This window comes from Callorhinchus milii, unplaced genomic scaffold, assembly GCF_018977255.1.
Source record: "Callorhinchus milii isolate IMCB2004 unplaced genomic scaffold, IMCB_Cmil_1.0 Scaffold18, whole genome shotgun sequence".
Lineage (NCBI taxonomy): Eukaryota > Metazoa > Chordata > Chondrichthyes > Chimaeriformes > Callorhinchidae > Callorhinchus > Callorhinchus milii.
Genome location: NW_024704759.1, coordinates 8,226,726 through 8,250,953, shown reverse-complemented (window position 1 = coordinate 8,250,953; position 24,228 = coordinate 8,226,726). Strand labels below are relative to the sequence as shown.

Here is a 24,228-nt window from a genome sequence, read left to right as displayed (position 1 = left end):
TTTGCTGTTAATGGTATTATTTCTTTGAAGTTGCACTGATCTGACATTGGAGTGGCTTTGCTGAAAACCCAGTGTGTGCGTGAGTATTTTAAATTTATTTTTGCATATTTCAAGCAACTGGGCTGCTTTTAACACCCAGATCATTTTTGTGGTTTTGTAATTGGTTCAACCTTTTCCAAGGCAGGGTGTTTTGAAATGAAGAGGTGTGTTCAATACAAAACAAACAAAAAGGCCAAGTTTCAATCAGTAAATGGAAGCCAAATTGTTCTTTGTTTGTAGTAAATGGGACCCGATCCAAATTATTGATGTTTAAACTGTATAAGCCTTATGGGTTTCACCTTAGGCTCTTTGCTTTTAAAGTTAGGTTACTGGGGAGTTGACTATTTTGGAATTTGCTCAACTGTTTTTGGCATTAGTCAAGTTTAACAGGTGGTTTATTCAAGAGGGTCATGGATATTTTTTCAGAGTGTTCAAATGAAATGCAATAATCCTTTTCTGTAGGAGTCCTGCAGCTCAGTGGTTAGTGCACTCACCTCACAAGCGAGAGACCTGGGTTCGATTCCCGGCAGGGCAAAACCTTGGGCAAGTTTCCTTACTCCCACACGCCTGATAATAATCCCTCGAGAGAAAAAAAGAAAAACAACAATAAGATTGGTCACTTCAGTCCACGACTGTTTGTGGGGACGCTGCTGTGCGCAATTGGCTGCCGCATTTCTCCACAAAATATGCAGTCAATTCACTTTACAGTCTATTTTGTAAAGCGCTTTGAGACGTCGAGAAGAGGTGAAAAGCACTATATCAAATGCAAGGATGATTATTACAATGAGAAAGGAATACTGAACGGCAAGTGTGGAATGCGGTCATCTGATGGAGGGTCTCTGCGCTGTAATATGTTCTACATTTCTAAAGCTTGGGGTTTCAAAAAATATAAATGGAGAAATCAACTGCGGAGTGAAATACATTGATATGCGAAGTGAACAATATTATTGTGTTGATAGGACCTAAAGCACTACCCTGTCGGATAGCAGAGTCATTATCGTGGGCTGCTATCAAGTCTCAACATGGAAATTTCCACGTTTGGATCTTGCATCTCTCTCGAATTTGTTTTAAACCCAAATCGTGGAACATTTTATAATCAAAATTCTACCAGTAGATCTCGCTCAAAGCAATCTCCCTCTATAAGTGAGCAGTGCAAACATCTTACATGTGTTCGGTACAGTGCTCCTTTCATGTAGAAAATAACTTTCAAAGTACTTCACAATGGAGCAAATGTGCCTGCGGCATTCTCTCCCTGTAACACCTGCTCTAATTTTTTTTTCCAAATCATGATCTGCTGGGAAATTAAAGAACAATAATTATCACCTGTCTGGTTTTGTATGAATAATTCAAACAGCCAATAACACAAATTACATTATTGGGAAAATTATCTTTGTTGCTTTGTCTCCAGCTTTCCTTTCACTCATTATTTTTAAGTCCATCTACAGTCGTTGTGTCTTTGTATTTCTCTCACGTTTTCATTCTCTCCCTTTCAGTTTTCAGCTCGGGTCTGTTTAAGAGTTTTTTCTCCACGGCATTCACCCTTTTGTCACTTTCACCTTTCGTCACTTTCATTTCTTGTCAATTTCACTGCTTGTCTATTTCAGATGTCTGTTTCTTCCATCCTTTTCCCCCACTTGAGAAATATGCCTCTTCAGATGAATTACTGTACTTGTTTTGGTTTGATTACTTATTTTGACATTTCCATAAAGTTTATAAACCATTCTCCCAGTGTTTCTCTCGATATCCTGGCCAACCATCCCCCAAATAAAATAGATTCCTTATTTCATAACTGTTTGCGGGGCTAATTGGCTGCTACAGTATTTCATCCAAATGCACTTTACAGTACGTTTTCCCAACATGTAAAACGCTACATCAAATGTAATTATTATTATTTATTATTATTTCTATTAAGTTGTTTCAGGAATTTTGTTTGTTATCTTCCAAGTGAGGTGGAGAGCTTTGAGATATTTTTTCCTCCCTACATGAAAGCTGTCAGAAACCCCGGTGGAAAAGATAGGTCTTAAGGTGGGTTTTGAAGGTCATGATGGAAGGGGCAAGACAGAGGGATACAAACAGGCTCAATAAAGGCATACAAACCCCAATGCAATGAGATAGGAAGACATGGGTTGGTCCAAAATCTTGGAGCAATGGGGGATTTAAAAGATATCTGTTGAATCAATTATTATTTTCTATGAAGGTAATTTGTTACCACGTCAACTGCTGTAGGGGGGAAAAGCATACATTATACTGTTTTGTGTCTCTCAGTACTTTTAGTACACATTGGACTCCTGTAGCTCTGGTTAAAACACTCGCCTCGCAAGTGAGAGACCTGAGTTTTATCCCCAGCAAGCCTAAATATTGCGAAAGTTTCCTTAATCCCCATGCCTCTGTTTACTAAGCATTAAGTAGGGAGCCGGTTGTTAGTTAACGGGTGGATCACTTTTTGGGGGATGATAATCCCTCAAAAACAACACAATTATAATTTGGTCACTCAATCCACAACTGTTTATGGGACGCTGCCGCGTGCAATTGGCTGCTGCGTTTCGCCCACAAATATACAGTCAATTCACTTTACAGTCTATTGAAGATGGCGATGGTCAGGAGGCTGGGTTCACAAGGCATTCACGGACCTTGAGGCGCATGGGGCTGGCTGTGGGTCGGCCAGATACAAGCTGGGGCGTTGGGAGCCCTGGGGCTTGAAGTCGAGGTCTCCCTGAGCCGGGGAGCCTGGAGCAGAGTCGGAGATTCACTTATCAAGCATAGACCAAGCATTTCGCTTCCCGTGAGCTTAAAAAAAAATGACACGTACAGTGGAGTGACTACATCTGACATGGAGTGGGGACTCTCTCCCTGATGGGACTAACCCCCCCCAGAGTGTGCTTTGGGGGTAACAGCCACGGTTCAGCGAGTATGTCGCTCGTCATTGATGAGACTTGACCCTCACCCTGGTGGGGTGATGAGCTCTGATCCTCACCCTGGGGGCCAACTACAACTCACCAAGCCAGTCAGGAACCTAAGTTTCTTGTTCGACCCTCAACTGTCTTTTCTCCCCCACATTCAAGCCATGACCCGCTCTGCCTTCCCTCACTCCGTGACAACCCCTGACCTCACCCCTCAGGTCACTGAAACTCTTGTTCATGCCTTTATTACCTCCAGGCTCGACTGTGCAAATACTCTGCTTGGCAGCCTTCCTAACTCCTCCCTCCACAGGCTGTAGATAATCCAGAACTCTGCAATCCGTGTCCTCTCCCGCACCAAACTCCATGACCCCATCTCACCCACTCTCGCCCGACTCCACTGGCTCTCTATCCTTCAGAGGATCCAGTTCATGATCCTGGTCCTCACATACGAAGCCCTCCATGGCCTCACCCCACCCTACCTCTGTGACCTCCTAACCCCCTACTAACCTGCCCATTCCCTCCGCTTAGCCAGTTCCGGCCTGCTCCACGTCCCCCAACCCACCCGCCACACTATTGGCGGGAGAGCCTTCAGCCACTCTGCCCCCAATCCTCCTCTTCAACCATGCCATTGGCCACCCGCCTTCCTCTCCCCTCCCTTCTCCCGCCTCTGACCGCAGCTCTGGTCTGAAATGCTGTGCCTTGGGACATCCTCTCGATGTGAAAGGCGCTATACAAATGTAATCTTGTTGTTGTATTCTGTGAAGCTCTTTGAGAGGTCTAGAAGGTGTTAAAAGCACTATATGAAATGCAAGGATTATTATTAGTAGTGTTAGTATGCTCCAGGCAGTTTATCTTGAGGAACCGGTTTGTCCATTTCTCTTTTTTTGCAGTTCAGACTGCCTGTTAATGGAACCACTCCCTCAGTATTGGTTCAAATTTCCAAATTCCTTTTCTTTTGACATGTTCAATTATTGTTTGATGGGTTAGACAATAGCTCAGAGATCGAGGTAGAGAAGGATGGGAAGGGACACAAAATCAAAGTTCAGGACAGGAATTTTAAACACCTGTCCGAGAACTAATAATCATCATAATAATAATAATCCTTGCATTTGATATAGCACTTTTCACGTCTTCTAGACATCCCAAAGCGCTTCACAGAATATACTGTAAAGTGAATTGACTGGATATTTGTGGGCGAACGCGACAGCCAATTGCGCACAGCAATGTCCCACAAACAGTCGTAGATTGAAAATGATTTATGATTGTTTTTTGTTTTGGAGGGATTATTATTAGGCTCTGTGTGGAGTAAGGAAACTTGCCCAAGGTTTGGCCCTGACCTGCCTGGGATTGAACTCAGGACTCTCACTTGTAAAGCGAGTGCTCTAACCACTGAACTACAGGACTCCACTAGTCCTAACTAGTTTGATCTTATCCATTTGCAGTTTGCTTGAATCTTGCAGGCAAGTTTGGAAGATACGTCTGGACCTGGGAATTCAGGACTGAAACACATTGTAAAATCTTGTGCCATTCCTCACCTTTAACTGATCGAACTACAGCTCAATGGGAAGGAATATGTGTCTGAGCTATGGGCAGGAAGATGGTGGCAATGTTCTCACACATTTCATGCTGAGCTGTGTTGCTCTCAAGGAGCTCCTGGTATCTTTATTTCACCTAGTGAGGGCTCAAACCCAGCCAACCAGATTCATTGGCAGGACTTGGAAGGGCACACCAGCCACCAGGGCCAGGGATTTTTCACATTGAGTTCCTGTTAACCTTGCAGGCCCCAGCCCTAATTGGTATAGTAGTCCTCACTGGAAAAGCAGAGGGAATGCTTGCCAGACAACGCTTTCAATGGCTACCAAAACAATAATAAATTGGTCATTTTCAATCCACGACTGTTTGTGGGACATTGCTGTGCGCAATTGGCTGCCGCGTTCGCCCACAAATATAGAGTCAATTCACTTTACAGTGTGTTCTGTGAAGCGCTTTGGGACGTCCTCCCGACGTGAAAAGCGCTATATCAAATGCAAGGATTATTTATTACCCAGTGTTAGCTGGTTGGAATCCAGCAATACTCAAACGCTGGTTCCATTCACATTTTCAAGGTGGAGGTAGATAAATATTTGTTAGGTCGGGGCATTGAGGGATATGGTGCAAAGAAACTGTAGTTCACAAAGGAGGTTTTAGTTCCGACACACCAAAGTAAAGTATTTACATGAAAAGTACCTCCACAGAAATGGGGTCAATTGTTTTTTTCACGAAGCCCTCCTATACTTTTTTATTCTATAAGAACTCAATTTTGAATTTTTTAAGGAACACTGAATGGCGACTACATCACGCAATCTCTTTCAGAAGAGATCACAAAACTACAAGAGAGGTGCATCGCTATGTAATAATCCATGCGTTTGATCAAGCGCCTTTCATTCATCTCGGAAGGATGTCTCAGAGTGCTTTGCGGGATTTACTGTGGAGTGTTGTGACTGTTTATTTGTAGACGGACAAGGACGTCAACTTGCACGCAGCAATGTCACACAAGCAGTCAAGAAGTGAATGAACAATTGTATCCGGGGGATTGTTGGTCAGGACAGTGGGAGAAATTCTCTTTTAAGAATTAAAGCATAAATTGTGTCAGTGTGACTTCCATATCATATCCGGAAATTCAACAACTTGTGGCAAACATGACTGCTCTTAGTTGTTATTTAATCTTTACATTGTTACAATGATCAGCACTTTGCAACTCATTTGTGTCTTCAGCTTATCTTTACTCAACACACACATTGAACCTAATTGCCACAGTCACTCTTGTCAATGTATGTCAGTACTGGTTCCATAAAGAAGTTAGAAGTGGAGAGGCGCTTAATAATCCTCAGTGAAATCCACGCAGGGAGAAACAGAGAAGTATTTAATTTATAAAGACCTGAAAACCAACGCCTTAATGGGTTGAGTAGGGCCATCCTCGCTGCCAGACAGTGTTCTCAGCAAGTTGCGCGGTTTTAAACTCCAGCAGTACCCACCTGGGATCCCCAAAGCTTGACTCTTGCCAACCAAATCTAATACTTTCTGGAATTAAGTAAGTAGCGTGCGTACCTTCAAAGAAGAGGGTGTGCATTCCATTTCCAGGCACTGGGAAGTTTCCATAGGGAAATCTCTGGTCTGGTTTGGACGCTCTTAAGCATGGTGATGGGTTTCTGTCCGAGACAGACACCCAGCTGGGGAAAAACAAAAAAAATCACAGTGGTCTGTATTCAGCATAGTTTCTGCTGTTTGCAAATAATAGCAGCAAAGTGCATGGGTGTGATGCAAAACACTTACGTTTGGAAATAGATTAAAGAGGCCAATTATCCAACAGGCAACAGTGAACATTATGTAAAATTTGCAGGCATCAGCTGTTTCTCCAGTGGAGGTTGGGATTTTCTTACCATTTCAATGTGTTTGTTGCAACCACCTGTGAAATATCACAGGCAAAAGCAGGTCCATTGAATCCACATTTACTGGTTTCTTTCAATAGCTTCTAAACTCTCCAAGATGATATCTACGTCAAGAACACTGTACAAATGCAATTGGTTGTTATTGTAACATTATACCCCTTTTATATTTTGAAATCTGGAATTTGGAAATACAGAGAGGGTTTTACACATAGGAGTTTCAGCATTTTTACCTCCATCACAAGTCAATTTTTCAAAGATCTCAGTTTGACACGGACGCCAGCAATCAACTGTTGACCTCCAGAGTGGCAACTTTTTTTTCAGTAACATTCGTTCCGGCAGCAAACAGTAGGATTTAACTTCGAGTTTGGAGATGACAAACCCCATCCTGTTTTTCAGTACCATTCTGTTTGCTGCAACTGTATAGGGCCCTGGTGAGACCACACCTGGAATCTGTGTGCAGTTTTGGTCTCCTTATTTAAGGAAGGATGTACTTGCTTTGGAGGAGGTGCAGCGTAGATTTACTAGGTTAGTACCAGGGATGAAGGGGGTGAGTAACGAGGATAGGCTGACCAATGTGGGCCTATATTCTCTAGAATATAGAAGAATTAGAGGGGATCTTATAGAAACCTATAAGATCATCAAAGGGTATGATAGAGTAGATAGTGGGAGATTGTTTCCCCGGTTGGAGAAACTAAAACCAGGGGTCACAACCTTAAAATCAGAGGCCAGCCCTTTCGCACTGAGTTGAGGAAGAACTTCTTCACTCAAAGGGTGGTGAATGTATGGCACTCACTACCCCAAAGGGCTGTTGACGCTCAGTCCTTGAACATATTCAAGACTGAGATAGATAGATTTCTTATTGCAAAAGGGATTAAGGGATATAGGGATAAGGCATGATTAGGTTATTAGCTGGAGTTAGATTAGAAGATCAGCCACGATTGAATGGCGGGGCACACTCGAGGGGCCGAATGGCCTACTCCTGCTCCTACATGTTGTTATGTTACCAGTTGCATAATTTGCATGATCTTTTATTTCATGACCTTGAGGCTAATATCTACAAAGAATGATGATGATTCTACAATTCCAGCTGAAATGAAGGGGAAGGTACTTATATATTTTTAAATGGGTCAACAACACCAACCACTTAAGCACATATACATAATTAAAATCACACATTTTGCAACCATCAGCAATTTACTATTGGTTGTGAAATGCCACAGACATAAACATTTGTTTAGGTCCTAGCACACCTGTTTTTCCTACTCACCCCACCTACTACTTGAAACTGGGTGTGGACAATCCACACATGGAATCATGTAGCCTAGTGGTTAGAGCATTCGCCTCCCAAACGAGAGACCTGGGTTCAATTACTGGCAGTGCGAAATGTTGGGCAAGTTTCCTTAATCCATGCTTCTCTGTTTACCTAGCAGTAAGTAGGAACACGGTTGTCAGTCGATTGGCGAATCACTTTTCCAAGGGTAATAATTCCTTCCAAAAAAAAAGAATAAATTGGTCACTTCAAGCCATGACTGATTGTGAGACACCGCTATGCACAATTGGCTGCCGTATTTTGCCCACAAAATGTACAGTCAATTCATTTTATAGTATATTCTGTGAAGTGCTTTGGGAAGTCTCAAAAAGACATGATGAGGCACTATATCAAATGCAAGGATGATTATTATTAATATTTATTTACATCAAAACCACTGAAAATATTTCTTGGAAACATTCTGTGGCAAAAGGAGACAAATTTCAGACTTCCCCAGACTGATTGCAATATCAATTGTTGCCTTGGACTCTGCTGCTATAGCTAACCGTGCAATGCATGGATTCTATTCTTCTGCACTGATCAACAAAGCACTTTGATGAAGACATAAATGACTAGTTATATGCTTGTCAAGCATATGGAAAATTGCCTCAGTATCGTCAACTTTGTTATTGAAGGTTTGGACTTGTGCACCAAGGGATCTAGTACGGTTATCTTTCTACCTGGTTGATGTCATTGCATCATGTGTTTGTATATTACACAGACATGTGCAATGTCACAGCTGAAACAACATATTACTATTCAGGTACACTTTGAGGCGTCCTCCAGATGTGAAAGGCGCTATACCAAATTCAAGGCTTATGATTATTATTATTAATAATAAAGGATAAGATCAAAACGACCATATCCTAGATGCAACCAAGTTAATCTTTGACACAAAACCAGTCAAAAACCAATGGGACAATCCTACTGACAAGGTCATGTTTTGCTCAGTCAGTGTCTGCAGCACTCATGGGATTAATATCTTTCCGCATCATTGTGTTTCTTGACCGTAATTGTGTTAGCATGACTAGAAAACAGGTCAGATGGAACAGAAGTCGCATGATGTGCCGCCGACTAATGGAAGAACTCTCCATTTGCATAATTCAGATTCCTTGTTTCACCCACAAAATACACTCTCAATCCATTTTGCAATACATTCTGTGAAGCGCTTTGAGACGTCTCAGCGATGTGATAAGACAAGGATTATTATCATTATTAAAATGGACCCATGGCAGTGATTATGATCCTGAGCATCAACGTGACATTTGTGCAATTAACATACATTTAACATTGATGAATTTCCATTAAGAAATACTGCAAACTCAAGACCATGGCATCTCAATACAATATTGGGACATTCGTGTGGGCACTGTGGCATGTAACGCTGAAGAATGTTCATTAAGAAATACCACAAATTAGACCTCATGACATTGCGATATACTTGCAGTTTTTGTGCACCTAACACTGATGAATCGTGTCTGGATTTTAGTGGGAGACCTGGATAGAGTTGTGTATGGGGGTTAGGATAGGACCCTTTGTCGCCTGGTTCTACTTCGTTTTACAATCAGTGCTACCTCCAATGGGGAAATCCAACAGCTAAGTCATTGCTAAACCAGCATCAAAAGTTGAACTGACTGACCCATATGGATTGGCTGTTGCAAATCATTCAGCTAAATACTGATCCCATCAGTCATAAATACTGTTCATTGTCAGCACAAAGCTACTTAAAACAAATAACTCAGAGACTCTTCGGAATTGAGCTATCACAAAGTATGATTGGCTTTGAAAATGCTTGTACTCATCTCTCTTTTGAAAATGTTTCAAGATTTACAGATTTAATGATATTGAAATTTGTATTGTTAAGGCATTTTGGTTTTCAAAGGCTCACACATTCGGAACAAGAGTTTACTGATTTAAAGGGGTTCTGCGTTCATAAAAGATGCTTGACAATTTTTTTTGGAGAGGATGTGGGGGAGATTCTCTCTATTCTTTTGAGAGAGAACAGCAGTACAGGGAGATCTTGTGGAAACAATGGAGTGAGGGGGTTTATTTTCCATTTGCAATTGGCCAATAACATTTGTCCAACACTCTTTCATGAAGGCAACACTCACGCCTTTAACTCAGACAAGCAAATCATAGAGAGTTGATGCTAAACAGGAATTGATATTCTAAGTGTATGCAAATTCCTATTCTGAGTCTGCTGTTATAACTGTGAAAGAAGAATGCATTTGCATTTGAGTGCAAGAGAGTGAGTGAGAGAGAAAGAGAGAAATCTTCTCACTGATCCAATATGGCTAAATGTGAGTACAAACAAAAGATTGTTACCTTGTGGAATAATTCTCCTCAATTCACTCTCTGAGTTTGTTACTGCTCTTTATTTCCTGTTTGTTTCTTGCGCAGATTCTGATTTAATCTTCTTTTTCTGGACATGAATAGAATGCTGGTAGATCCACTCAAGCAATAAATATTTTTGTGTGCAATCAAATTCCTGTCTGTCCCTATTCTTTGGTAATCCTTAAACAATGTTCTAGAGATTGATTTTATAATACAGTATCGGAGTCCTGTAGCTCAGTGGTTAGAGCACTCGCTTTGCAAGCGAGAGACCTGAGTTCAATTCCAGGCAGAGGGCGAAACCTTGGGCAAGTTTCCTTACTCCACACAGAGCCTAATAATAATCCCTCCAAAACCAAAAAACAATAATAAATTGGTCATTTTCAATCTACGACTGTTTGTGGGACATTGCTGTGCGCAATTGGCTGCCGCGTTCGCCCACAAGTATACAGTCAATTCACTTTACAATGTGGTCTGTGAAGCACTTTGGGACGTCCTCCCAATGTGAAAAGCGCTATATCAAATGCAAGGATTATTATTATTTATTTTTATTGTTATTCACCAAATAATGACCAGCTCTGTTATGGGTTTGATTGTCTTATTTGCTTCCGTGGTTGTCTTAACCTGTCTTGTGCTCTCTTCTTAACTTCTTAAAAGGAAGCATCCTTAAAATAATTGAAAGCAACAATAAAAAAAATCCTGTGTGTTGTGGAAAAAAGAGCATAAAGAAATGAGAGAAACAAAGAGGGCAGTGAGAAAGCTCTTTGGATAAAAATGGAATTGAATGAATAGAATTGCAGTTAGTACTTGATTTTCCGTTTTTCGGAAACCTCCATGTTAATGTACATAATCCCCAACAATAGATGGAATTTAAGAGAGAAGGTGTTAGCCTTTTTGAAAGCACCTGTTTGGATTTGTTCTTATTACTTATTGTGTTACCACAGATCTTGAATGTTGGCTCTGGAACAAGCAAGGCAGCACCTTAGTTTCCCAAATGACTGAACAGGTTTGCGCTGACTGAATTTCAAGAAATATAAATGTTAGCCCTCCTGCATCATCACAATCTTTTACTTCACTGTTCCCACAGAAACTCCAAATATGTTTCAGCCTCTCCTTTCCCTGCTCACCAAGATACATTTTAGAGTAGTAATTGTCTCGCCTTAATTGCCGACCTTAGCGTTCAATTCTGTTGAAGTTATTCTGATAAAGAAAATAAAAATAACACTAGCAGAGAAATACACAAAGCTTCTTAAAATTCCAGAGGCTGGAACAAAAATTTAAATATAAATCAGTCCTTCAAGACACTACCCACGTGAAGGGCATTTTATAAATGCAAATTTTTAAGTATGAATGCGTCTGCAGAACCTAAAACCACATTTGTTTATTACAACAAAGGAAATATAATAAGTACAAATTCAAGTAAACTCCTGAGGCACTATATTACACCCGGTCTCAACCTTGCAATTTAAGATTACGTGAAATATTTTGTGCCCTTTCTTTAATGAAGACCAATGATTGAGGCAATGCAAATTGGATCTATATTTTGAATAGCAGATAGACTTGTTTATTCGCTTGTAGTTTGCTGTTTGTAAATACGTGTTTATCTCCTGGTTTTAAAAAAGGCCTGGAGCAATGTTTATATCCAATTATTATAGACTTACCATTGTGTTAGGTGTGGCAATCACTACATCTTTTTGCAATTTTAGTCCCAGCGATCCACTGGATTTTTATTCTTGCGGCAAATGTCTCCAATCCCGAAGTTCCTGCAGAGTAGTTATTTTGACACTTGAACAAAAGAGTGTACTTTCAATCCTCGTTCTAGATATGCTTTTGTTTCATTGAAGGTGTGATGAGCTTTTTTGTCGGGTGTCAGGGTGCAACGTGGAATGTGTTTGGCAAATCTCAACTCATTTGTTGATGGAGCAAGTTTTTGGCACCTGAACTCCCTCCTGTAACAGGATACAGGTTTCTTAAACAAACATGAAAAACATGTCTTCAGCCACTAGGTGCTACATTGTGCAGCAGAACAAAGAAATTTCTGCAAGACAAACATGCACCTCACTTGCCAAACACATGTTGATGCGATATATTGCAATGCTGTGCCAGGCTCGGCTATGAGCTCAAATTTATGAAGTCATGGGGCTTGAACCCACAACCTTCTGACCCGAGAATGCTACAAAAATAGAGCATGGCTCACATGCTAGCTTTAAACATGCAAAGCGTTGAAAGGTTTTTTAAAAAAAATTTCTTGTTTCCTCTAAGATGGTGATTATAGTGCAATTTCTCAAGCGTATGCTGTTGATCTCCACTATGAGAAAAATAACCGTGCCCACAGAACTAATGAGATCAGCATCAAACGACTGATAGTCAGACGGGGTCAACCCTTCAGCATCACGGTGAACTTCACTGGTTGTGAATTCAATCCAATGGATGACGACTATTTTCTGGTTGCTGAGACAGGTAATCGGTTCGTCAGTCGCCTAGAAATGACTGCTCCATTACAATAGTAATTCATTTCAATATATTACTAGTCAAGTGGAACATCTCAAGGCATTTCACAGAATTTTACTATAAAGTGTACAGACTGTGTATTTTGCAGGTGGACATTAACATAGAAAGGGGGAAAATTGTAAATTAATTTTGTCATGTTTATAATTTTCAATTAGATTTTAAATGTTGTGTTAGAGCTCCATATTTTGTTCCAGTAGCATGTACATGTGGGATATGTGGGAATGGATCAGTGTATGGGCGCTTTAAATGATATCAAAACCTGCAAGAGTGACAGATAGCACAAGAAGAGATGATTTATTAATGATCATGGAGTATCATGGTGTCTACGGAGTGCTCAGGAGATTGGTTTAGGAGATGGGAAGGAAACTTCTGCTTTCCTACTCGAATGTACATTTAAGAAAGATTACATTAACACTGAGCAATATGATCTCAGCCTGGTAAGGGTTAAATGAATAGAATAGTTTAAAAATAAATAAGGTCGATTGATTGAGGCTTTCAGCTAATTCTGCTCAACTCACTTCAGGTCCGAAGCCTACACAATCGTCCAGAACTAAGATCTTGTTCCCAGTGACGGAGTCAATCAATGTGAAGAGGTGGAGTGCAGTGACTGAATCGACTACCAAAACAGAATTGTTTCTGATCATATCCTCCTCTCCAAATGCTATAATTGGTTCCTACAATTTATATATGTGCAAGAAAGATTCCGATCCAATAGTGAGCTACCACCTTGGTTCAATCGTCCTGCTTTTCAACCCCTGGTGCTCAGGTACAGCTCTTTTTGAACCTATGATTACAGTGATTGTGAAGTTAGAGCCAGTGGCAAATGAAATTCAATCTTGAGATTTTGAAATCACAATGCTACACACTGACTGGCCAATTAGACATACTGTTAAAATGTCCTCTTTTATCTCATTGATTTCAACATGATGAAAATGTGGATTGGTTTACCTAAGAATTTTTCATGCTCCTTAAAAGTCATTAAGTAATTGTATGTAGACAAGCTGTTGTAACCCTATCCCACATAGGACCAATTTCTGTAATCTAGTTGTGTGATCATAGCAGTGTCTGAACCAACTTTGAGGCTGGCTATCAACCTAATGGAGTGCTCTCAATGATCTATATCTCAGGCTTTGAAACTGCACCAAAACTGCAACTGATCTGCCTGGTGTGTTATTCTTGATTTTTTCCAGAGGATGAAGTCTTCCTGAACAGCGATAAAGAACGAAAGGAGTATGTGATGAATGAGCAAGGCACAATATTTGTTGGGTGCTCTTCATATATTGATAACATCCCGTGGAATTTTGGACAGGTATTTTAAACTGGGAAAACTCCTACTGCACTAAAATAACAGCTATTCTCATTTTCTTGTATCTGAATGGTTTCCCTACAGTCCTTTACTTCCTTGCTGAATGAGAAAAAAAACAGTCTAAATACAAAAGCATTGATGACAACAACAACAACAACACTACATTTGTATAGCACCTTTCATGTCGGGAAGACAAACCATTGGAAACCACCAACTTGTCCATTATCGGTCTTTTGTTCCCCAAAATTTAACTCTTTGATTCAGTAGGCATTTTGAAAATGACAAAAGCCATCATGACAATGAATCTCCCCTTTCAGGGAACTAAAAACATCACCAATGCTTTGCTCTCTGGAAGAAATGAGTGTGACATAAATACATAGATTTACATACACAGAAGCTACAGCAACACATTGCTGGGGAAACACTGCGTTGATGAAGGTGCCACCATTAGGATGAGGTATTAAACTGAGGTCACATCTGCCTGTTCAGGTGGAACTTGACACTATTTCGAATAGTGCCAAGATCCTGTAGCACTATTCAAAAAGAGAAGGGAGTTTCTCCCAGTGCCCTGGCCAACAGTCCACCAGATGATTCAATTCATGGCTGTCTGTGGGATGTGGCTGTGCGCATTTGGCTACCTACAGTCACATATAAACATGATGTGAAAAGTACTATATAAAGGATTATTATTAATACTAAAAAGTGATGATTTAGTTGCTATCAGCTTGGGTGTGCACACACCCAGCCATACACTCCTTGCTAGAAGCTGTGCACGTGTGGAGAGTTAATTGAGGATAAAATTAGGTTTGACTGTTACCCGCCCATCCACCCACGCACCCTCCCACCCATGGCCAATCAGCCTGTCAACATCAATCATTCTCGAGACTCGAACAAGAATAAGGGTCACTTGGGTTTGAAAGTGGAAAGATACCTATTCTCGTGGGGTGGAAGACAAATGTTTTCAGGAAAGGAGTCAGACAACCTTGGCAGAGAAAAGATTTCAGCCAAATACTGTATCTGTCCTCTTGCAACATTTATGGATCATTACAAATGTTTTGTTTTTCCAGTTTGAAGAAGATATTCTGGACATTTGCCTTAAGTTGCTGAACAACAGTATCAAATACGAGACGAACCCAGTCAGGGATTGCATGAAAAGGAACAATCCTGTTTACATCTGTAGAGTAGTGTCAGCCATGGTAAGGATTGAAGTACTTCAACTGCTAGTTGTGAGACAAGGATTATGAGTAAAACCCTACAGTTAAATTGCCCTTTTGCTACAGGGCTGCTTTCAGGGCACTGCTATGTATAAATTAACTGTTTACCGACAAGTACTTCACCCGTGTTGGTGTGAGGTTTCGCTGCTCTCTGGTACCTCTCTAAGTGGTGGAGGTTGTGGATGGTGGGGTGGGGGGTGGGGGTAAGATGACCAAAAGCTAAATCAAACAGGTAAGTCTTAAGGCAGGCTTCGAAAGTGGAGAGGGAGTTGAGGAGCGAGTCAGAGGGTTTCTGAAATGGAGTTCCACAATTTCCTGTTACGTTCTTTCAGACGTCTCAATGTTAGTGGCATAATATCAAATTAAAGTATTGTTCAACAATGCCTTAAGCCTTAAGGCAATGCATCAAGTCTGCTAGTGCAACCTAACTGAGTAATACCAATGAAGATTCTCTCTTTGCCATCCTTTCAGGTAAATTGCAACGATGATAACGGAATACTTTGTGGTAAATGGAATGGACCGTATTCGGATGGAATATATCCAGGCAAATGGACTGGAAGTATCAAGATCCTTCGTCAATGGAATCAGTCTGGTTGTCAGCCAGTTCTGTATGGGCAGTGCTGGGTGTTTGCAGCTGTGGCCTGCACAGGTACAGGAGAGGATGGTTTGAACCTTAAGATGACAAAGCATGTGCTGTGGTTATAACTGACTCCCCAAATAAATGAAGCAGTCAAACATTTGCAAGACTCGTGTTGGTGTGAGGTTTCACTGCTCTCTGGTACCTCTCTCAGTGGTGGAGGTTGGGGATGGTGGGGTGGGGGGGGTGGTGAGGAAAGATGACCAAAAGCTAAATCAAACAGGTAAGTCTTAAGGCAGGCTTTGAAAGTGGAGAACGAGTTGAGGAGCGAGTCAAAGGGTTTCTGAAATGGAGTTCCACAGATAGGGGGCCCAGTGATGGAAGACTCGCCAACCAATGGTGAGTGGATTGGATGGGGGATGTAAAGCAGGCTGGTGTTTGCTGAGTGGAGTGAGCGACTGGGTCAGTAAAGTGCAGTGGGTTACAGAGGTAGGATGGGGAGAGGGTGTACCTATTATGCTAGACCTATAGTATACACTGTGCGTATATATCATATCTCCCAAACATGCACATAACCATTTTCTTCTTTTAATTTAGTTCTGAGATGTTTAGGAATTCCGACCCGCGTGGTCACAAACTTTGATTCTGCTCATGACGCAAATGGGAACCTAACGATTGATAACTATTACAGTGAAAAGTTTGAGATGGACGACTCGGACGATAGTGTATGGTGAGATTAAGATTAAAAATGAATGCACCAACAATACGTCTATGATTGCATGCTGTCTACCACATAATCTTTATTGATGACCATTCGAAAAGAGATGGGAATTTCTCCCCGGTGTCCTGAACCAATGATTCCTCAAGTACAATTGGTCATTCACTTCATGGCTGTTTTGTGAAACATTGCTGTGCACACATTGATTGCGGTATTCACCAACAAAATGCACAATCACTACACTTTACAGTAAATCCTGTTAAAGCATTTTGAGACACATGAAAGGCGCTATATTAAATTATTACTATTGTTAATAATAATGATGATAATGCACGGCATTAACTGTATATTGGTGACGTCTTTCAGCGCCTTGGGATGTCCTCCTGACGTGAAAGGCGCGATACAAATGTTATTTTGTTGTTGTCTTTCTTTGAGAATTCCATTTCAATGGAGGCTTTTCCTTGTTGGTGGAATTTCAGGAATTTCCACGTCTGGGTGGAGTCGTGGATCGCTCGGTTTGACCTGAGGCCAGGCAATGAGGGATGGCAAGTGTTGGATCCAACACCCCAGGAGAAAAGTGGAGGTAGTCACAAAACAAAACATGCCTTACATGTATGCAATGCACAAAAGAGAGAAGACTTGAGTTTATCTAAATAAAAAAAACATTGTAATCAATGATTGTTGAAGATAATAATCTTTTTATGGGATCTAAAATAAGATTTTTCATTGTATTGATTATAAATATTGAAAATATTGCTTTTTTTTTAAAGTTAGATCCTCGCCCCCCCCACCCCCCCAACCATGCGATCGTAACCAAGAATCAATCGCTGCCTTGCATCTTATTTTCTTTTTGTTCTCTGTAGTATTTGCATGTTGCATTTGCCACCCTTGTTTCAGAACCTCTTTGTCATATTTTGCAAAAAATTCCTGCAACTCAGTCTCAATCATTTCCTTGTTTTTTTTTAAAAAAAGGGATCTACTGCTGCGGGCCAGCTCCAGTCAAAGCCATCAAAGAAGCAGACTTTGACGTGGGTTACGACGTCCCATTTGTATTTTCTGAGGTCAATGCAGATGTGGTGAAATGGCTCTGCCTAACTGAAGAGAGCAAAAAGGTCAAGATGGATGTTAAATCCGCCTCCGTTGGCTGCTTTATCAGCACCAAGAGCGTTGGCTCAGACGAACGTGAGGACATCACTAACAATTATAAGTATGCTGAAGGTAGGAAAAAAAATTTGCACAAATCAACGGTAATAGAAACTTGTTTTGTCCAGACACATTTTCTTTTTGTAAAATGAAAGTAATGTGTAATAAGGGAGTTTGTCCCATTGTCCTGGTCACAATTCCCCAGATACAACTGATCTTGTTTCATGGCCGTGTACATTGCTGTGTGCAAAATTGACTGCCATGTATGTCTACAGAACAACAATCACTACATTCATATAGTGCCTATCCCATCAGAAGGACGTTGTGTAAGGTGCTATCTTTTACAATAAATCCCACGAAGCACGTTGAAAAACCCTCCTGACTTGAAAGGCACTGTATCAAATGCAATTTTTATATTGTAACCTGTGAATATTCATTGAGAATAATAGTCTAAATGAACAAAGCAGAGAAATAAATTGACTTAATGACATTTATGCTGTAAAAATGTGGCACATTGAACAGGCTATTTTTTAATAAATAGTTTTATGTGTATATTTATTGGTTATTTACTATGTTTAAGGCTACATAATGAGTAGATTACAATTGCAGTGCCCTAGTTTAGATTACCTAACTCATCACAAACAGTGGATTGAACCTTCTTCCACCTCTGCCACATTGGTCGCCTTCGACTGTACCTTACTCCAAATGCAGACAAAACTCTTGTGCATGCGTTTGTCACCTCCCGCTTGGATTACTCTAACGCAATCCTCACCGGTCTCCCCAGCTCCACTATTCACAAGATCCAGCTCATTTTAAAACTCTGTAGCCTGCATACTGACCCGGACCAAACTCCGTACACGCATCTCACCAGTTTTGGCCCAGGCTCCACTGGCTCCCCATAACTGAATGGATTGACTTCAAGATCCTCACACTCGTGTTCAAATCCGATCACTCCCTAGCACCTCCCCACCTCTCTGACCTCCTAATTCCCCAACCCACCATCCGACTGCCTCCGCTCGACTGGCAACAGCCTCCTGCTCATCCATCGCATCCTCCGCCCCACTATCAGAGGTCATACTTTCAGCCACTACGCCACAAAACTCTGAAACACTCTCCGTCAATCTCTCCTCCTTGCCCCCTCTCTCCCATCTTTCAAGTCTTGTCTGAAAACTTTCCTCTTTGACTTTGCTTACGGCCACCTTCTCCCTTCCCCCTGGCTCAGAGTCAGGCTCCGCCACTGTTAAGCGCTCTGAGATGTCACCCTGCGTGGAGGGTGCTATATAAGTGCAAGTTACAATTGTTGTTGTTATTGATATCTTTTGGGTTACACTGGGCCCTCACTTAACCACTTTTGCTTTCAGGGGAGTGAATCAGCTGCATTGTAATACAACGAGAAATATTAAATATTTCATGGTACAGCAAGAATGTTACAGTGTAACTCACTGATATGGTATTGATAGCAAGAACTAAAACACAAGCAAAGAGAATATACTTTTAGCTCTGTTCTGAGAAAGGCTGTGTGTTTCCAAGATTGTCTGTGAAAGAATGATATTGTCGTAGGTTTGAATAATAATAATCCTTGCACTTGATACAGTGCCTTATCACATCATCAAGTTGTCTCAAAGTGCTTCACGAAATTTACTGTACATATTGTGGGCGAAATGCTGCAGCCAATTGCACACAGCAGTGTCCTCCAAACAGTCATGGATTGAGTGACCAAATCATAGTTAAGGCAGCAAATGTGCAGTTTGTTGCTCCTCCTGTCTAATTTGGCTTTGCTTCTGTTTAAGGTTCGACTGCAGAAAGACAAATTACTGAAAGGGCTCATTTGAGCAAAAGACATATGAATGTGCAGAAAGAGAGGCTACTCTATTTGAATCTGAATGTCAATACACCTGTGTATAATGGAAGCACAGTTAAGGTGTTTGTCAAAGTCTCCAACAAAAGTGCTGATGACAGGGTCTATACCCTTAAGTTTTGTGCCAAGAAGAAGAGGTACAATGGAACATATGAGAAGCAAAACCTAAAGGTCGAGCACAAGGAAATTTCAATTAAATCTAAGAAAGGTAAGGAAACAAGCAGTTAATGACTTTATATACCCAAACTTTCACCATTGCACTTGTACCAGCTAATCTGTTAGGAAGTCGCGCCAGCAACAATGATGCTGTGAAACAATGCAATCTGTTTGGTTTGCCCGGCAACTTGAATCCGGGAAAAAAGCTAATCAATCGAGGTAATATTAGAGAGCTGTTAGGATGGAGCATCCCATGGTAATGGTCAAACCATTGAAAAATACTTGGGATACAGTATAAAATTGTCTAACATTTGCATTGAAAGGCTGATATAACTCACCATTTGGTAAATACTGAAATTATTTGAGTTTTTTTTGTATAAATTTTTGTTTACTGAGGTTATTAAAGGTTATAGGAACATAGGAACAGGAGTAGGCCATTCAGCTCTTCGATCCTGTTCTGCCATTCAATTGGATCATGGCTGATCTGTCAGTTGCCTGAAATGTTTTGACTCTTTGTATACTACGTGGAATGTTTTCAAAAGAATGACACCTGAGTTTTTTGGCATGTTCCTTAATTCCTTCAGTTACCTTTCAGATGAGACATTCACTTTTGAACTGCCTTATGCTGGGTACGGGAACTTCAGTGATGAGCACAATCTGATCCATCTGGCAGCTTTTGCGAGGGAATCAAAAAAAGGGGAGTGTGCGTTCGCAATAAAGGACATCACTTTGACCAATCCTTCTCTCGTAGTTGAGGTAATAACCCAGCATTGTGCTGTTCCTCCACTATGGAAGCTATTATTCCTTTTGCTAAGTACTATTTCCGTTGCAAAAGTGGCACTTTAGCTCAGTTGGTAGCAATCTCGCTTCTCAGGCAGATGGTTGTGGGTTCAAGTCCACCTCTGGACTTTCAACTGATAGACGAGGTTGACACCAGCCTAGAAATCTCAAAACAGCTGCATTACTGTACATCCCGATCTTTGGATGAGACGTTAGGTGGATAATAAAGAATCCACGCCATGATGTGAAAAGAATAGAGAATCTCTCCTGGTGTTGGGGCCAACAATCCTTATCTAAACTGGTCCATTTACCTCTTAGCTTTGCACGGAACCCTGCCTGCTATGCGCTTTCTTGATTTATGTTTTTAAAGGAAANTTTTTTTTTGTTCAATGTAGAAAATTGCAAGATCAAACACTGAATACATGTTTGAGGAATAATTGCAATGCTCAAATTGTTCTTCAGGTTCAGGAATTCCCTTTGCTGAACCACAAGGTGAAAGCAGAAATCAGCTTTAAGAACCCTCTACCCGTGCCTCTGAATGATTGTGTCTTCACCCTGGAAGGAGCAGGTCTGATTGAAGGGGAAATGCAGTTAAAGTAAGTAGAACTTGATATGTAGATAATAATAATAATAATGGCAATAATAAGCCTTGCATTTGTTATAGTGCCTTTCACGTTGGGAGGATGATGTGCGATATCAAATGTAAGGATTATTATTTATTATTAAAACTTATCGGTGATTCTGTTAACTTTCAAATGACATTCCCTTATTCAAGCTCACATGCAATTATGTCACACAGCTGGTGCTTAATAGTTTAGTTTGGCGCTCTGGTAAGCTGCCCTGCATGAGTCACGCTACATAAATGCAAGTTGCCGTTGTTTTTGGTGGTTTATTTCAGGCTTGTATTAAAGATTATTTTACTAGCGTATTTTGGAATTTTGAATTCTTAGTTAACAATTCTCATCTTGGCTATTTTAGGGTTAACAAAGTGAATGCTGGAGAAACTGCTAAAGTGAAGGCTCAGTTCACACCCAAGAAGTCAGGAGAGAGGAAGCTAAGCCTGGACTTCGACAGCGATAAAATTAGAAACGTTAAAGGATCCAAAATCATTGATATTCCTTGCCACTTGTGATCCAATGAGTCAGAACTTATTTTGTGCAACTTGTGCAAATTGCTTGCTTGGGACTACAGTACTTTGCCAAACCCTTTGCAATGATTGAGTATGTTCTCTGAGAACCTGTTTATGTGGAGCATTTTATTACAATAAACTAAAACTTGTGTTGTGTTCCACCAGTCCTGGGAGAGGGAGTATGTAAGGGCCAGTGCAGTTATAGAAATGGCCCTTCAAAAGTTCAAAGTTACTTTTGTGACCTTGTCCTGCAGAGCAAACTCCAGACATCCATTAGAGTGAAAGATAATGGTAGAATTTGTCTGGATGAAATTGCCGGAATCAAATGACAATCGTACAAAGTAAAGCTGGGTATGTCATGATCTAATGAGGACAAGTATAGGAGTTGAATCCTTCTCATTCTCTAACTGGAACCCGACGCTACTCTCCATTCTCTGCTGAAGTGAGCGAAGGCTAGCACCTATTTCCTACTGGTGTGCAGTCGATTCCACTATACAATGAAGAGGCACTGTTCCATAGCTGTCAGTATGAATGAAAATGCAAGGATTATTAATAGAAAAGACACACTCTTCTATTAATAATCTGTCTCAGGTCTTCCATTTTGCACCCGGACCTCAGGTCCTGACTGCAAGCTCAGTAATAATAATAATCCTTGCATTTGATATAGCGCCTTATTACGTTATTGAGACATCTCAATGTGCTTCACAGAATGTACTGTAAAGTGAATTGACTGTATATTTTGTGGGCGAAACAAATTTTGTGATCTCTTGAACCACGAACGAGTTCAGGCGCAAAACCAGCTACAGAATAGAACAGCCCTATCCTACCTTGATTTTCCCTGCCACATGCCTCCTCTTCTGGTTCCCCGGTGGCCCGAACTTTCAACCAGACCAACCAATTAAGACTATTTCATCTTGAAATGTAACATTGTGCAGAATTGTGAGAAATTCTTCAATTCAGTCTTAATTTGAGAAACCCGTTCCTTTTTTTACGGGCTGATGAAAAACAGCTTTCAAACTGAAGGCTGAAATTTGAGATTTGTTTCGCACAATTCTGCGCGATCTTAAGTTTTGAACCAAAATAGTCTGGGAGGCCAAAGACTGGGTGGATTTCAAATCTCTACAGGGATTTGGCTCCATCTATTGGATATAGCTCTGTGGGTGCTGGTTGCCCTTCAAGTGGCTATTCCACGCATATGAAGCTCACAGGTGAGCATTCGGGAGCAGAGCAAGACCTCTGGCTGCCTATCCCCTCCCTAATTCAGAGGCACTGAGACGGATGTTATAGCTTCAACCATTGCCCCATCTTAGATCAGCAAAGAGTGGGATCTGTTCCACGTACCCCTGTGCTGCACAGGGTGCTGGCTTCACGGCAACAACCAGCATTTATATAGCGCCCTTCACGCAGAATAACGTTGCAGGGTGCTGGATTTACCCACTTGCCCATTTGGAAGCCCTCATTCCCCCACCTTAACCAACAAGTAGATTTCATACAAGCAGATATCCCTTATTATTTCACTCTATTGCGATTGTAATTGAAACTCAATGAATGCATTTTTTTTAATGATCATTTCAATTCCGTTTTCAACTGAAGTGTGTGGGGCAAATCTTAACTGTGATTGCGTTTTTCTTTTTCAATGGTTTCTTGCATGTCATGATGACATTATTATAAAAGATGTTAGGGGTGCAATTCCAATGTACAACATCTTTGGGTGAGCTTAAACCTTCTGAGGTTTTGGCCATGATACTCTGTATTCGATAACTATAGCAAATAAATTGAGTACTGCATACTGAATTCTGTGTAAGCGTATTTTGTTTCAGGTTCTGGCCACGACATTAACAACGGTTATAGCAGCAGAGGGAAAGATTATCAGGAGGAGGTCATTCAGCTCCTTTCTTTTTGACTGCACCTTTGGTCACCTTCCCCCACCCCCCCACACTCCCCCTGACTCGGTCCCACGATCTGTTACTGTGAAGCGCTCTGAGACGCCGTCCGGCGTGGAGGGCTCTATATAAATCCAAATTGTTGTTGTGTTCTGACCAAAGGACTGTGAAGCCTGAGTTTGAGGTCTGGGGATATCAACTTAACTGATTTAGCAATGTAGCCCAGCATCCTGTTTGCCTTGATCACTGCTGCCGCAAACTTTTACAACAGTTAAATAACACCTCAGGCTCTCTTTAAGATTCACATCTTGGGCGTACTTATATTTTCTATTCTTGCATCCTATAACTAGTACCTTGTATTTATTTTGATAAATATGAGCCTCCTTTGATTGTATAGTTCCACCCCACCTTCCATAATTGGTGACACCTGCAAAATTGTTCAAATCCAGGTCAACAAGTGCAAACAAACCAGTTTGGCAGGACTGAGATAAATAACAGCAATAAAATAAATGTCACTTTTAATATAGCTCCACTCATAATAGAAGAATATATCAAAGCATTTTATAGGATTTAATCTCAAGACATTCCCATGTTCAATCCCTTTTACAGCTTCACCTACCCTTACCTTTGTGACCTCATGTATTCCTATCAACCCAGTCTCTTCCCTCATTCAGCGAACACCAGTATATTTCATGTAACCCTTCCTACCTGCCCCATCTTTCCCACTCCCCCCGCCACCCCTCATCACCTCAGGTCCTCTAGGTGGGGTCTCACCATGGCCCTATACAGTTGCAGCAAGACTTCCCTACTCTTGTACTCTAAACCTTTACATCTTTGGGTGAGCATAAGCCTTCTGAGGTTTTGGCCATGATACAGACTCTGAATTCGATAACTATAGCAAATAAATTGAGTACTGCATACTGAATTCTGTGTAAGCGTATTTTGT

At 41.0% G+C, this 24,228-nt stretch overlaps 1 protein-coding gene across 1 annotated transcript; it reads left to right on the top strand.

The window, feature by feature from the left end:
* The first annotated feature begins 9,919 nt into the window (after positions 1–9,919).
* Positions 9,920–22,078, top strand: LOC103191147 (protein-glutamine gamma-glutamyltransferase 2-like). Its single transcript, XM_007912109.2, has 13 exons — positions 9,920–9,976; positions 12,270–12,467; positions 13,042–13,284; positions 13,709–13,827; positions 14,892–15,020; positions 15,510–15,687; positions 16,213–16,345; positions 16,813–16,916; positions 17,306–17,551; positions 19,267–19,542; positions 20,086–20,246; positions 20,733–20,866; positions 21,249–22,078. The coding sequence occupies exons 1-13, from the start codon at positions 9,967–9,969 to the stop codon at positions 21,400–21,402; spliced, it is 2,085 nt and encodes a 694-aa protein (XP_007910300.1). The 5' UTR covers positions 9,920–9,966; the 3' UTR covers positions 21,403–22,078.
* The last annotated feature ends 2,150 nt before the right edge of the window (positions 22,079–24,228 follow it).

What these genes read in the sequence shown, in the direction of transcription:
- LOC103191147 (XM_007912109.2), top strand. An exon ending in TCCCGTGGAATTTTGGACAG is followed by an intron (nt 13,828 to 14,891) that starts GTATTTTAAACT and finishes TTGTTTTTCCAG; the next exon opens with TTTGAAGAAGATATTCTGGA. An exon ending in GACTCGGACGATAGTGTATG is followed by an intron (nt 16,346 to 16,812) that starts GTGAGATTAAGA and finishes GTGGAATTTCAG; the next exon opens with GAATTTCCACGTCTGGGTGG.